The sequence below is a fragment of the Ixodes scapularis genome, unplaced genomic scaffold, assembly GCF_016920785.2.
Source record: "Ixodes scapularis isolate PalLabHiFi unplaced genomic scaffold, ASM1692078v2 ptg001158l_1___fragment_3__unscaffolded, whole genome shotgun sequence".
In the NCBI taxonomy this organism is placed as follows: Eukaryota; Metazoa; Arthropoda; class Arachnida; order Ixodida; family Ixodidae; genus Ixodes; species Ixodes scapularis.
This window is the reverse complement of record NW_024610108.1, coordinates 366,450-380,381: the sequence shown is the minus strand read 5'-3', so window position 1 is coordinate 380,381 and position 13,932 is coordinate 366,450. Positions and strand designations below refer to the sequence as shown.

At 41.5% G+C, this 13,932-nt stretch overlaps 1 protein-coding gene across 1 annotated transcript; it reads right to left on the bottom strand.

The window, feature by feature from the left end:
• Window positions 1–601: 601 nt before the first annotated feature.
• On the bottom strand, window positions 602–9,320 carry LOC120847078. The gene is made up of 9 exons (XM_042288117.1): window positions 9,213–9,320; window positions 7,452–7,540; window positions 6,954–7,097; window positions 6,759–6,846; window positions 5,986–6,156; window positions 5,691–5,900; window positions 4,625–4,796; window positions 2,667–2,749; window positions 602–1,939 (listed from the first exon to the last, which is right to left on the bottom strand). Exons 1-9 carry the CDS (start codon window positions 9,264–9,266, stop codon window positions 1,649–1,651), a joined length of 1,302 nt encoding a protein of 433 aa, XP_042144051.1. The 5' UTR covers window positions 9,267–9,320; the 3' UTR covers window positions 602–1,648.
• Window positions 9,321–13,932: the final 4,612 nt, after the last annotated feature.

The following is a 13,932-nucleotide window of genomic DNA, read 5'->3' as shown; positions in this document are numbered from 1 at the left end:
ATTCAGCAGCATTGAGGTCCTCTATTCCACCAATCAGAAAGTTTTGGAAGGATCAATCAAGAGGGGTTTTCCTACACAGTAAACTTTTTTACACCCTTAAGGGTTTTTTGAGTGTCTATAACTCACACCCCTACACCCTCGCAAAAAGGTGTGTTGGACACTTGAGCACCCTTTTGATGGGGTTTTTTGTCAGCATTACACCCTTGCACCCCCAGAAACGTGAGTATGGGTGTAAGGGTGCACATGCACATCACAAGCACCGCATGCAAGCACCGAGAAAAACACTCAGATTAACTTGGCTGTATACAGTCAAGTTAGTCTGGTTTTTTTTCTCAGTGCACATGGGCTGCTTGTGATGTGCATGGGTTGTAATAGCCAAGTTAATCTGAGTATATGTACATACCTTTAGAGACATTCTATAACATCCAATGTCTGGAATGTCTGGCCATATATGATGTTTATCTTACTTGTAATGTTTACAGTACCACAATTAAAACATGTTTGTGCTGTTGAAAACTATCGAAAACACTTCATATATTCTCGCTTAACTAAGCGATTGCCTCATGCATGCATCCACTAATGAATAAAGACAAAAAGTGTACATGGAAGTTGAATACACTTTTTATTTGTGCGTCTTGCCCATACAATCGTTCAGATTGTTAAAACTCCCAGCGTAGAGTGTTTGTTGCCCACTACGCCTATATATATATATAGCTTCCTCGGCGTATACAAGAACGAGCTCATCCAATGTCCATGCTCCTTAGAAAGCATGGTTTGCGCACTTGCGCTACAGGGACAATACAGTATGGATGATTTTAATGCGTACAGATGTAAAAAGGATGATCAGTACACGAGTAACATCTTCACTTGATATGTGTCGGGCTCAACGGACATCATATCGCATGATAATAATCTGTAGTCTAATTAACTTAAGTTTGCTGTGTTTAATTTAACGATTTTATGCGTTTTGTTTCCATTGCAGCGTTGAGCGAAAGTAAAATTAGAGACTAACCCAATCTTAAGGTTTTGAATGAATGTAAAGTGCTTTGGAATAGTAAGAGATCAGTTTCCGCGTTTTTGACACGCGATTCCGAAACCATAAACTAAAACGCCAGAGGTCCTCTACGATTGTTCCTAGAAGTGTAACACACACGGCTCTGGTACCCTGTCACTCTCTCGGCAGTGTGTCATTGGCATATCCATATAAGATGCGCTGCCCAGATATATACGAGGAAACCGAAACGACTATGGCACACCTCTATAGGCATCATCGTGGACAGAGCTTTTTTACTGTGTATTTACTTTTGGAATCGGGCGACAAAAATAAAAAAAACGGATCTATTAATATATAAACCCTCTTACCTTAGAAAAAGCATAAGGTTCTAGCTCGAACCATATGCTTATTTTCATAGTATGGAAAGTTAATTAGTAATTTGTAATTAAGTACCGAACAAATTAGAAATTATCGCGCATTTTCTGACGTCTGCCACCAAGAGTAGTGCTGTACCAAAACAATTACATTTTTGCCTTGATTACGATAATTTTATGAATTTTGTAAGTCTTCGCTGAAACACCCGCTATATTAACCGGTCACCCAATCTTTAAAGAAAGATCTGTTCAAATTAAAATCAAACATCCTGAAACAGACTTAGGCAGTGAACGACGACTTGTGTTTCGCAATAAAGCGTTGGGCGACGCTCCTGGGCCTTGAAATGGAAACCCCTAAGAATAGGTGTTCCAAAACGCAACAAATATTAAACGCTTTTCTGTTGTACCTTAAATTAAACATCCAGTGGGCTGCCATGATTGCTGTGGTCCCTTCCACTGCATCTATGACGCGCAGCAGTCGTCTTTTCTCGATGTAGAGAAAAAGCGCTTCGGCCTCTTTGAAACTCGGGCCCGAAAATACGATGCAAGGGGTAAGTGGCATCTCTGCCTCCTAAAAAGAAATAGGACACAGCATTTTAGATATACAGTTCGCAGTCACATGATGTAAACCTGTATTTCTAATTATAAAGGCAGCATGTTCTAGCTGACTCAAGTCCTTTTGTGATGTGATCAGCATAAGCCGGAGCAGTCGGCCACATAATGGAGCTCGACTAACACTCAATACTTAGATATCGCCTTCATCTTCTGTTGAGATGAGTGAATGCTTACTGTTTTCGATCATAGGTATGTTTGTTGAAAAATGATTTCAGTTGTAATATGATAAAGTATCTATGCTAAAATCACAAGTATTAAAAAATATTCGTATTTTAAAATATTCTTTTGGTTCTCAGTAAAGTACTGTCAGACATCTGATTTCCTGTAAGAAATGTTTAATTTATAGCCCTATAAGTTTTCTTGTTTTTTTTTCTGCAAAAGCCTTGCGAGATATTCTTGAGGAGGTAAAAATGGCCTTTGCATGGGGTGCCTCCAGACCTAACAATGTCATAGGGGATTTTCATTAGTTACACCACAACCAAGCAACTTTAGAGTGTGTTCGTTTTTTTTTTTGTTTTCGTTTTTTTATGTGATCATGGGAGGTCTAGGAAACTGGAACCTTCATGGGGGCCATATACATATTTAAAAGTTTGTTCTAATGACCGAAGTATGTTAACACTTATATATCATTTTGTGCAACGCATACAATGTTTTACAATGACAGCTTTCAAATAAAAACTTACCGAAGGCAAAAACATCATGTGAGTTGCCCTAGGCTGCTTAAGTACTCTTGCCAGTAGTTCCAGGACACGCACGGCCTGAACGTCTGCGACAGAAACGCATAACAAAACTGAGCCATACGTTACTTGTGCTAAATTGGAAACAAACACATTGCACGTCTTCATTAAAAACACGATAATGAAGGAGAGCAAGGTTTTAAAAAGCCCATAGCATGCAAGTGAAACCGACGCATTCATAATAATGTAACAGCGCCTTTTTTAATGAATGGCTTTAAAACTAAGATTTCTTTTCTTCAAACCTTCCTAAAGACAGTTGCAGGCGTGGCATCCAGCGGGTGCCTCATGAGTGCAAGCGCATCCAAGGTGTGAGTGAAGGTAACTTAGACAGGCATCTAATTACATATACCTGCTCACATGTGCACATATGGTGGTGACTACGTGCCTTGCTTGCAACTATTTATAAGGAATCAGTTTCTTAGCTTTGACTAATGTACTAAAGGTTGAGAAAGCTACAAATTCTTACATCTGCTTTAAAAGATAAACTAATATGTTAAACGAAGACAGATATACTCTGTCCTTCAGAAACGACAATCTGTAAACACTGAGCGAGTGTCCATTTAACATTCGGTGATTTTCATTTAAAAACAGGAGGATATACACTTGCTAGTACATGACATGGCGGGCTTTAACCACTTTGCAGCGACGTGCTCGGAGAAGCGGATGGCACGGAGGAGCGTTTCATACACCAAAGGTGGGCTCAAAAGCCTGGGTTGAACATTTATTACGTCCTTTGCTTAGCTTCGAAACGTTTCAGATGCTGCGGGTGGGCGTTTATTGTGAAGTGAATGCATGCTTGGTAATCCATGGTACGTTTAAGATCCAAGGACTTAACAAGGTGACTTCGATACTATGCATTTTTGTAAGCAAAATATACCTTTCCAGGTATGCTTCGTCCAAATATTGATATGCTGCATAAATCACTGTGCAAAAATAAGTAATATGATTAAATAAAGGGAACTGTTCTTTCTGTCCTCCAACTGTTTGTATTTTTTTAACTGGCGTAATTACATTCACACTCAGCTTGCACCATTCGAGAAATTTGTGTGTAGTAGCAACTCTGATTTAGCTCAATTCACATAACTCGCATACTGTTATAAAACATTGCTTGGTTTTACTTATTTTGAGCATACCGTTATAAAACATTGCTTGGTCTTACTTATTTTGAAGCAGCACTGAAAATAACGGATGCGTTTAAAGCAGAACAACAAGCATGTCAAATGACTTTAACACAACAGGTATTTTCGTTCAAAACTGCACCTTTGAATAAATTTAGGTCATTAATTCAGAAAAGCATTTCCCGTGACAGAAATATCCTGCACTATTCGCAAATATTTAAACAGCTGCCACAGAACACTCCTATTTTACGGAGGAAAAAAAAATGCTAAGCACTCACATTTGTATCTAAGGGAACAATTAGTCCGCAGTGCACATTGAAAAAGTTATATTAAATGTAACCATTCTTACCATAGCACTGCTGTGTTTTGTGTAACTATTCACATGAAATCAATGACATACTTTATTTAAATGATTAATATGTAAATCAAGCTGCACCCATTTAAGTTACACAGTAATTTACACTGTACGAGCTAACAGTAAAAGAGACAACATTTTAAATTAAGTGCTCAAAAAATATATGAGAAAAACAATGTGTGTTGAAAATAGTACCCCAACAAATCGTATGTTTTACAGAAACACACAATTATTAACCTTAAGAGCAAAGAAATCCAATAAAGAAGGCACATCGTTTCAACACTAATTTGAACATCTGCGCATTTCCAAACATACAAGGCAACATATACCATCCTTCTGTTGGTATATGTTATGCTCAAAGCGGTATACTATTGCTTTGAGCAGATCATAGACATGCCATTTATTTCTAGTATACACGAAAGATCACTTACGTTTTTTGCGTCTTGCACCGGTTCCTGGCTGGTCAGCTTCCAGTAAAGGCTTCAGATCTTTTTTTGTAGCCCCTAGGTCTCCACTTAAAGCAAGTTCTACAACCTTATTGAACGCCGCCTCGACCGCTTCATTCCCATCTTTCTTCAAAAGCTGCTTGAAATCCTCAAGGAACTGAAACATTGTGGACGTTTTACATAAAACCCATGCATTTGTAAGAACAGTGAAATTCTTAATGTTTTCTTTCACGTCATTATTAAATGCCTTTTATTAGACTACTAACAGATTTGAAGCATTCTGTCACGCTGTATAACTACGGTAGAATCCTTTACTTCGTGCCCTCATTTTTTTACAAATGTGATGACAGACATAACCATGACCACAAACCTATGTGTATAAACGTTGGAATTCGAAAACTAGACTGGAGACATGAATTCAATTTACGCAACTCATTGGCTTCGTGAATATTTCGGCAATATGGAACTTGCAAGCGTTAAAGGTTGCACTCTATTGCCGAAGTAGATTTTAATAGATATAGTGCAGCTCCGAAACGTAAAAATGAACGGAAAATTGTCAACCTTGGTTCAGGCTATAGTTACTATCGGTGATATTAAAGGCAGAAACGTCATAACTAACATGGTGGGCGACTGAACAAATTATGCAAAACATTAATTCTGATAAGTAATTTCGTTGTACGTCAGAAACCGTTAAGCGACAACTTGTGCTTACATTAACCTAAAAAAAAACAATTTGCTGAACCACTCTCTGCCCCTGTTTTAAAGTTTTCACAAATCTGTTACGAGCAAAACGTTAGGACGCAAAGTAGCTGGTGATGGTTGAACATAATTTAGGACAAAACTGAGACTCAAGAAAACAGAAGGACGACAGAACTCACAGCCTTGGAGTATTGTCGTCCTTGATTTTTTTTTTTTCTTTTTCAGTCTTGGAATAAAATTTTACATTACGTTAAAAAAAATGTCTGTGGCTTTCAGAATACAAGTTTGTAAAATTACAGCTTTTTAGAAAAAAGAACAGCTCTGTCTACTGGATACAGAAGAAACTTCTCACCCATTCAATGTCCCTGAGATATGGATACTTGTCTATTGCTTCAGCAATTGATAACTTGCACAAGTCTTTGACCCTTGCGGAATGCGTCAACTCGAGCCTGCAGCACATTTGTTGTCTGTCGGGGTTTGGTTTGGTCCACTCCGTGACTAACCAGGCCTCATGCTGTGCGAGATTGTATTCGTCTTCTCCGCTGGGTGCCAAGTCTTGGGACTGCATATGGATTCAACAAGGACGATTATTGTAATTTTAGTTTAAAAAAAACATGTGACGTTACATTAAGTTCTGAATCACCAACCAGTGCTGCGCCAACTTTGCCCCGCTGCAACTCCATTGATGCGGTGTCGACAGCCGCCCTTGGTTGTTTCCCGCTGCTGCCGAACTTTAGTCGGTTTGCGCACACACGGTCAGTCTCCAGCTTCCGTCTCTCATTTTTGAACTTTTGGCGGATGAGCATGACCCATGAATCCTGGAGTATTGAGATTTGTTTATTTATTCAAATTGTCTCAAAGGCCTTCCGGCATTAAATCATCCATACACTTTTCAATGCAGGTAATACTGCAATGAAAAAAGGAAACTCAGAAAGTGCCGAATAACAAATGATGTTTTATTTTCATAGTGAAGTTTAATTTCATTAACATTGACAATGACTCAGTGCAGCACCTATGAATTTTTTTTCTGCTTTTTTAAATTCAAATAACATTTGCATATAATAAATGATTAAAAAAATCGCATAAAGCAGTCACCATGCTAATTGAAATTACAAGACCTCGTGCTCGTTAGTCAGCCATTTGAGCTTTGTTTTTTTTCCTGCGGAGCGTAGATAGCCGCCACGCTTTACAACTTGTTTTGTGTGCATGTTAACTAAAACCGATTTCTGCTACTTTATTTTTCACGTCACTCAAGCAAAAATAAACCAAATATGTTCTCATTCATACCAAGCTCATTACACATATCTGGAAAATAAAATTGCCTTCTGGCTTTATGAGGCCAATGGTGGTTCTCAGGTGCCAGCACCACCACGTCATGGCGAAAACCAAGCCAGAAATGTTATTACATTATAATACTCACATGCCCACTTCCGCAGGTGTCGGCAAGCTCATGATGGCGCTGTACAAGTGCTGTGCCCACCTTCCGATAAAACTGCTTAGATGGGTACCTGCATAAACAAGCTGCTATAGTGTCATGCTAAATTTTAAAATCATTTAAATTAAAAATTTTAGAGACACAGTAGGCACAAACACACAGGTCAGCATGCATTCTCACAGTGTAAATCGTGTCATCTCCTGAAAAAGGACGTCCACAATTCTTGTTGTGGCGTAAGATCCGAGCGGGTTGTTTCCGGTCACAGCATCGTGGAGGATGCCCAAGTCAGGAAGAGTGAAATCTCTGCCGTCGTCATCTTCGGAACTAAACAGAGTAAACATCTGCATCATCAGTACGGCTTAAAGATTTTCATGCTACAGACTTCTCGTCTCAATGATACCAAAGTACATGACACTGCGATTGCCTGAATGATTTTATTGTTGGCTTTGGATATTACCCCATACCAGTGCTCATCTTAGCAGTCTATAATTAACATGATGCTGGCTGATATGTCTTCAGTACTCTACACGGTCAAAATAATGTACTTTTGTGGCGGACATTTTTAGTAAAAATTAATTATTCCATAATGTGGCTCAGATATCAAAGCGAAGTCTTCCTACTTTATTGGATGAACCAAGTAGCAGAAGGTGTCATGTAACAATGCTGAGGTTTCAGTACCTGATAACATTGCTGAAGTTCTGCACAGAACTGTTGTCTGGAGCTTCCATCTCCTTCGACGTAGTTGGTTGCGAAGTACATGCAACCACCTTCAAGCAAGAAAATAATTGTATCAAGCACTGCATGGCAGGATAAAAATATGAAAGTTCTCACCTGAGCAGAATCAAAGTAAACATGTTTATTTTTTTTATTGGGTACTGCTTTGGCAGCCAAAAAAAAAAGAATAACCTCTAAAGAAACAATAGCCTAAGCTAATGCCTTTAGTATGCAGAAAAAGCGCCAAGTGAAGGGAAAAAGGACGAGGTCTTGATGTTAACTGAAATTTGGTCTGAAGGCCGGCCAGACAGATTGGCCGCAGGCAAATACTCGGCGGACAAGCAAAGAACAAACAAGGTCAACAAAAGTCACGCCTCTGACATCTTGCATTTAGCGTGGTCATTAATAGAAACCAACACACTCTAAAAAAGGTATATCGGAAAGGTCTTACACCCTTTCCGATATACTACACTCCAAAAATTCAGTTCGAGGTAGAGCGCACTGGCGTCGAACTGACTGCACCACCCTTTGCGAGGATGTTTGATAATGGTGCGATAGAACTTAGAAAAAAGCTAAAGTACGTAGCAAAGAATAGAAAAAAAGATAAACCTAGGTTTTGCGATGCGACAAAAAAAACAACATTTCTTTGAAAGTCAGTAACACGCACATTAGCTATTTGATTAAGTTGTACCGCTCGGTTATCAAGCTGCTCTGAAAGATGGTACCTTCGGTTCAACGTCAGTGTGCTGTGCGTCGAGCAGAGGTTTTGGAGTGTAGTATATGTGATGAAGGAAGCAAGACCACCGTTGTTTTCAGATTGCGGCCCTCCAGGCATTGTTGTTTGGTTAGACGTAAAAGAACAATGCCGCGGTCAATGACTTTAAAGTTTTGTGTGTAATGGAGCGTGACCGATACAGGCATCAAAAAAAAAAAAAAAACAGCCGGGAGCAATAGTACGCAAGTGAGCTGGTTAGGAAATATATACGAAACCCGGAGACACAGATAAATAAAAGAACGGTCAACACGTCAATAAAATAACGGACAGCACGACAAAACATCTGCATTTTAAGTCGAGTTTTCTATTTATGTTTATTTTTCTTGTGTCTCAGTTTTTTACGACGAAACCACCAACGTTTAGAAGGCAATGGCAAGTCGTAAAACTGATGGAAAACGGGGATCTACGGCCTATTTTCCTAACCATGATAATGTATAATTATCGCATATGATTTGCTCTACTCAAATATCTGGTATGTATTTTTTCCAGTTATTGTCAAGCAAATACAAACCTTGCTGATAATCAACATTTGCTTGTATAACACATAAACACAAGACAATCAAATTACAGATGAAAATATTTTTTCAAGTGCTGTCTTAACTGTGGCTGACTGTGCACATATGCATATACTCCGTCCTACCTTACGATAAACCGCTGCAAAGGCTTACAAGTCATAGAAGTCAATCCGATTCCGTGTGAGTGCCACGTGACATTCGGGAGGGGCCAAGCAACCTGCAGGAGGCCTAGTCAGATAATATATTCCAAACGCTTGATGCGCTGTAACCTGTAATAACTTGTAGCGTTTTCTGCGGTACGTCGTAAGGTGAAAGAGGATTCTTTATAGTTTTGTCACGGAGTGTGCTGTCTATTCTCCAACTTAGGTGGTGTCAATACAAATGGTCATGACTTTGTAACAACACAGCAAGGCATTACATGGTGAGACAACAAACCTCTTTTGTGATCCCAGCACCAGATGGCGGCTTCACGACACGAACAACAGACATGTCACAAATTGGATCTTCCTCAAGAAGGTCAACGTACTCATTGAAGTCTTTGTCGAACAACTGTGCAGAAATTAACATCGGCACCTTAATGCAAGCAAAATAAAAAAAAATTACACTACATACACTTGTGAGAGTCATGATTAATGCCGACAGTGATAGAAATATCATAAAAAACAGATCAAAATTTGTTTCCTTCATTTACTCCGCGCTGAGAACGTCCTTTTCTCTGTATCGTGAACTATGGAAAATGCGCAGAAGATCGCCTGCAATTTTACAGTTTTTTCGTTAATATTTCTTACCCTCTCCAGAAACTGACGAGAATGTTAGCAAATCTGAACGGGCGTTTAAATTATTTTGAAAGCCAAAATTGCTGTAGCAATTTTTGCATCAACAGCCCATCGCAACGCAGTCCATAAAACGCGCGTAATATCGTCCTATGGGCCGTTTTGTTTTTAGCACAACGGTACCCAACTCTGAGAAACTCTAGCACTTGAACCCAAAGCAGAACGTAGCCAGAAAATTCGTGCAGCCTCCAAATTTTTTAGCCATATCGCACGAACGCCAACCGGCGTGTAGGTCAGCGCCTTATCGCAAGGTAAAAGAGCGGGTCAGCGAGACTACGCGCCTGTGGTTGAAGGCACAGGCCTAGACTCGCTGACTTGCTGTTTCACGCCGTGATAAGGCGTTGATCTACCGGCAGGGCGGCGTTCGTGCGATCTTGTTAAGAAATCTGGAGGCAGTACATAAATCGGTAAGGGAGGACCGACATTAAGCGACTGACAATGATTTAATAAGAAGGATAACGCGCAACATCGTGCTTTTCGGGGTTTTAATATCCTTCAAATCAATATTAGAGAGAGAGAGCAATAAGAAATAGGGTTAGAAGTCCGGCTGGCTGGTGAAAGTTCGTGACAGTGGTCTAAGCAGAAAGGGGATTTCGGAGTCAAAGACGGCGTCTAGGACGACTTCTAGGGCGATCTCAAGGACGACCTCCAGGACGACGTCTAGAACATATGACAACTTCTACGGTGATTTCACAGATGTCCTCTATGACTAAATCATGGACGACCTCTAGAGTAATCTCAAAGACGACCTCTAAGACGACCTCATAGAGTAGGTCCTAGAGAACGACCTCTGGGATGACCTCAAGGACGACATCTGGGACAGCCTTTAGGATGACTTCAAAGGCGCTCTCAGGGAAAACTTCTAGGACGACGTCTAGAACGACCTCCAAGGTGATCTCAAAGACGACCTCAAGAATAACGTCTTGGACGACTTAGAAAACGACCCCTAGGACGACGTCCGCATACACTCGGTGTTTCCGCATACGCGCGGCGCATAGCGCGCCGCCGATACAGATGCGCACGGCGTGTATACGCTCTGCGCATTCGAGGCCAGGTACCGTTTTGCTAAAGGCTGTGTCTACAATGCCGTCCGACGGCACTCCAATCGCGCCTACAAGTGCCGTCCGAAAGAGTCGGACGGCGCGTGTATCACTGGGGAGCTCGTTAACACAGCCCCCAGTCTGCGTACACGCCGCTTCGCGGCGACAGTATGCGGCTGCTAATTACAAAACTATTGACCCAATTGACCCCGTCATACACGCCGCTTCGCGGCGTCCAGCCGGGAAACCAAGCCCCGTTGTACCCCATGCACCTCCGTAAGCGAAGTCCCATACCATTCGTTCAACGAAATTTCGGCGACAACATTCGTTTTTCCCGTGTTAATCGTAAAAAAAAAAAAAAATATATATATATATATATATATATATATATATTGCCAAATGCGTTGGCAAAATAAAATGTTTGAGGAAAAAAAATAAAAGCAAGCTCGCACTGGGCATCAAACCCGGGATCGCTTACGAGACAGTCATCTTACCACTAAGCTAAACTCCGCTTCGAACAACTCGATTTATACGAGACTTTCGGACGGCACTTGAACGTGTGAGTGGAGTGCCGTCGGACGGCACTTGAACGCCCTGAAAGAGTGCCGTCGGACGGTACTCTAGACACTACATTTGCTAAAAACTGAGTGAAGTAGCTTAAGAATGCTATCGCATTAATAAATGAAATATATTACCTGAAACCGGTCATTCTCGAAATCGATCTCGGTTGATAAGAGGTTGTAGGCTCGGGCTGATGTCTTCACGCCACGCAGGTTTGGCTCGTCGAACCGTAATTTTCTTTTGGTTCCGCAACTGGTCACCATTAGCAAACATGTGGCAGGGGAAGTCGTAGTTAGGGCTGCCATGGCAAGCTTGAGCAAAGTGCCAGCGCTAGCAGCATACAAGCCCTGATAACGCCAACAAGCATGCACGACGGGCAGGTGGCTTGAAGTTCAGCGGTCCGATCCCCACGAGCGTAACAAACTACGGCACAGTGAGACAAAAACCCGGCAAGATCAGCGAGCATAGAGGTGACCACAATGGCACAAAAAGCCCGGGACGTATGCGGTAACTACGCAGTACAGCACGCAGTAGCTGCATTGGATCGGCTTGGATTTGGTATTGTAAACGTTAGAAACCGAAGTGCACGGGCACGCAAAAAAAAAAGATTAATGGAATTTTTTTTATTATGAAAATATTACTATACAACAAATAATAAGTAAATTAATAGCTAAAATAATAATCCTGGTTTTAATTTTTTTTATTTTGAGGCTGTTTTCATAACTTTACGGATTCGAAGCCATGGCTATATTTAAATCAGAACCAAACCGAAACTATGGTTAAATGTGGTCATTTTCCAAATCGAAACTTCTAGCGCGATGAAGAAACGGCTATCCTGAATGCTTCCAGGCCAAGTTTAGTATAGTAAATTTTCTGAAGATAATTTTTATCAGCTCGGCTGATTCTTCTGTTATTTCAATGCTTCGTTGTTGCCTCGCTACGCCGAATACACAAGGACGAAGAAGGGGACAGAGACGAAGCGCTTCGTCTCTGTCCCCTTCGTCCTTGTGTATTCGGCGCTTTCCCTCCAGTTAGTTATGTACCAACTAGCCCCACTTATCTATCTTACTACTTCCCTACGAGAAAGCAGCGCAACTCTCGAACTCTTAAACGTCTCAGCCTCTCAGGCTCCCTCGCGCGCGCCGTGAATGAGCGTGCTTAGGTGGCGCAAGCTGTAGCCCGATTTGAACGGCTAGGCAAGGGCTAGGCCGCACGGATTAGTCCATTTAATAATTGTCTGTTTTCTTCGGCTTTTCAACGTGGGTAAAAGACAGGCGTGCACTTCTCGTATTTCTAATATCCATCATTATTCAAAGAAAGAACTTGAAGACCAACACAAGCATCGGATGATTGGAAAGGTCAAAGGCATTACCGTTCATTTCGGAACGTTTCTACTAAGGTAAGTAAAGGCAGTTGCCGGTATAATACTCACACGCCCACACGCTGACCACGATATCACGAGACCCTTGCGGAAGAGTGTTGTTATTCCGCTGTGCCGTATTTCGTGTGAACTTTCAGGATATCTGATCCCTGCTCTTCTCTTCTACGGCCTTTTTTTTCTCATAGTTTGGGTTGAAGGACCTTGAATGGGATTACTTCGTGCATTGAAGACCGGTGGTCTGGGTTGCGGGGATGCGGCATTGAGGATTCCGCTACCGCGAGTAACTTGAAAAACATTTTGCAGGACGTTGGTCGGCATAATTCCTATTGAGAACGTTAAGGGTGTGCCTCACACAGACGAAAGGGGTATATACTTACACCCCTTGCCACTTATTATACACACCAACACTTCAGTTAGACGTACAGCGCCCTGCCGTTGAACCAGCGGCACCAACTTTCACAAGCGGCCTGATAGCGAAGTTGTACAACTTATTGAAGTAGGTAATGTACAGCCTCTTTCAAAACTTCAGAGCCCACCGCGCGCGTGGCCGGAGCGGGCTCGCTCCCGTGCAGCGGCGCTCGCTGGCTGCGAGATATTTGAGAGCGAGGGGGAACTTCGCTTTCGCTGTTTTGCGCCACTTTGTTATCAAGGCGAGAGCGACGTTCCCCTCGCTCTCAAAAATCTCGCAGCTAGCGAGAGCCGACGATGATAATTATTTATAAACGCATTGTATGCTTAATAGGATGACTCCTGGTCAGTGACTAATTAATAATGTCTTTCATACAAATATGAAGGCAATCACTTTTGTAGTGTAACATAGTTTTCCCAAAAGAACGTTCGGCGGCAGCATTCGGTGAAACAACGTGTATATCAACCCTCATAGCGCGCTTTACTTCTTGGTTAAGGTTTCTATGAATATAAAAAAGCAGATCACCGCTGCAACGGTTGTCGCGTGTTAGAATGTCATTGTCAACCCCTAAGCGTACCCCGTAAATGCGGATTGCATTTAATTGACCTAACTTCGACAAGTATGTTTTAGTTATCAAGGATAGTGTAGCATGTTGCACATGTTTTTTTGTTTTTTTTTTCAGATGCCTGGGATACGGTTCTTTCAATGTCACAAGTGCCAGAAGAGAGCATTCACACTAAGGTCATTGTTTCGACATTTTCATGCAAAGCATGGGCATGAACAAAACTGGATTTGTGGGATTCAGGGGTGCTTAAGGACATATGCATCCTATGGAGCTTACCGTAAGCATGTCTCCAGAAAACATTCGGAAACTCTTGATGAGGTCCACTCAATGCTCGGCGCAGAGAGAAGTGAGGAGACCATTCTTGAC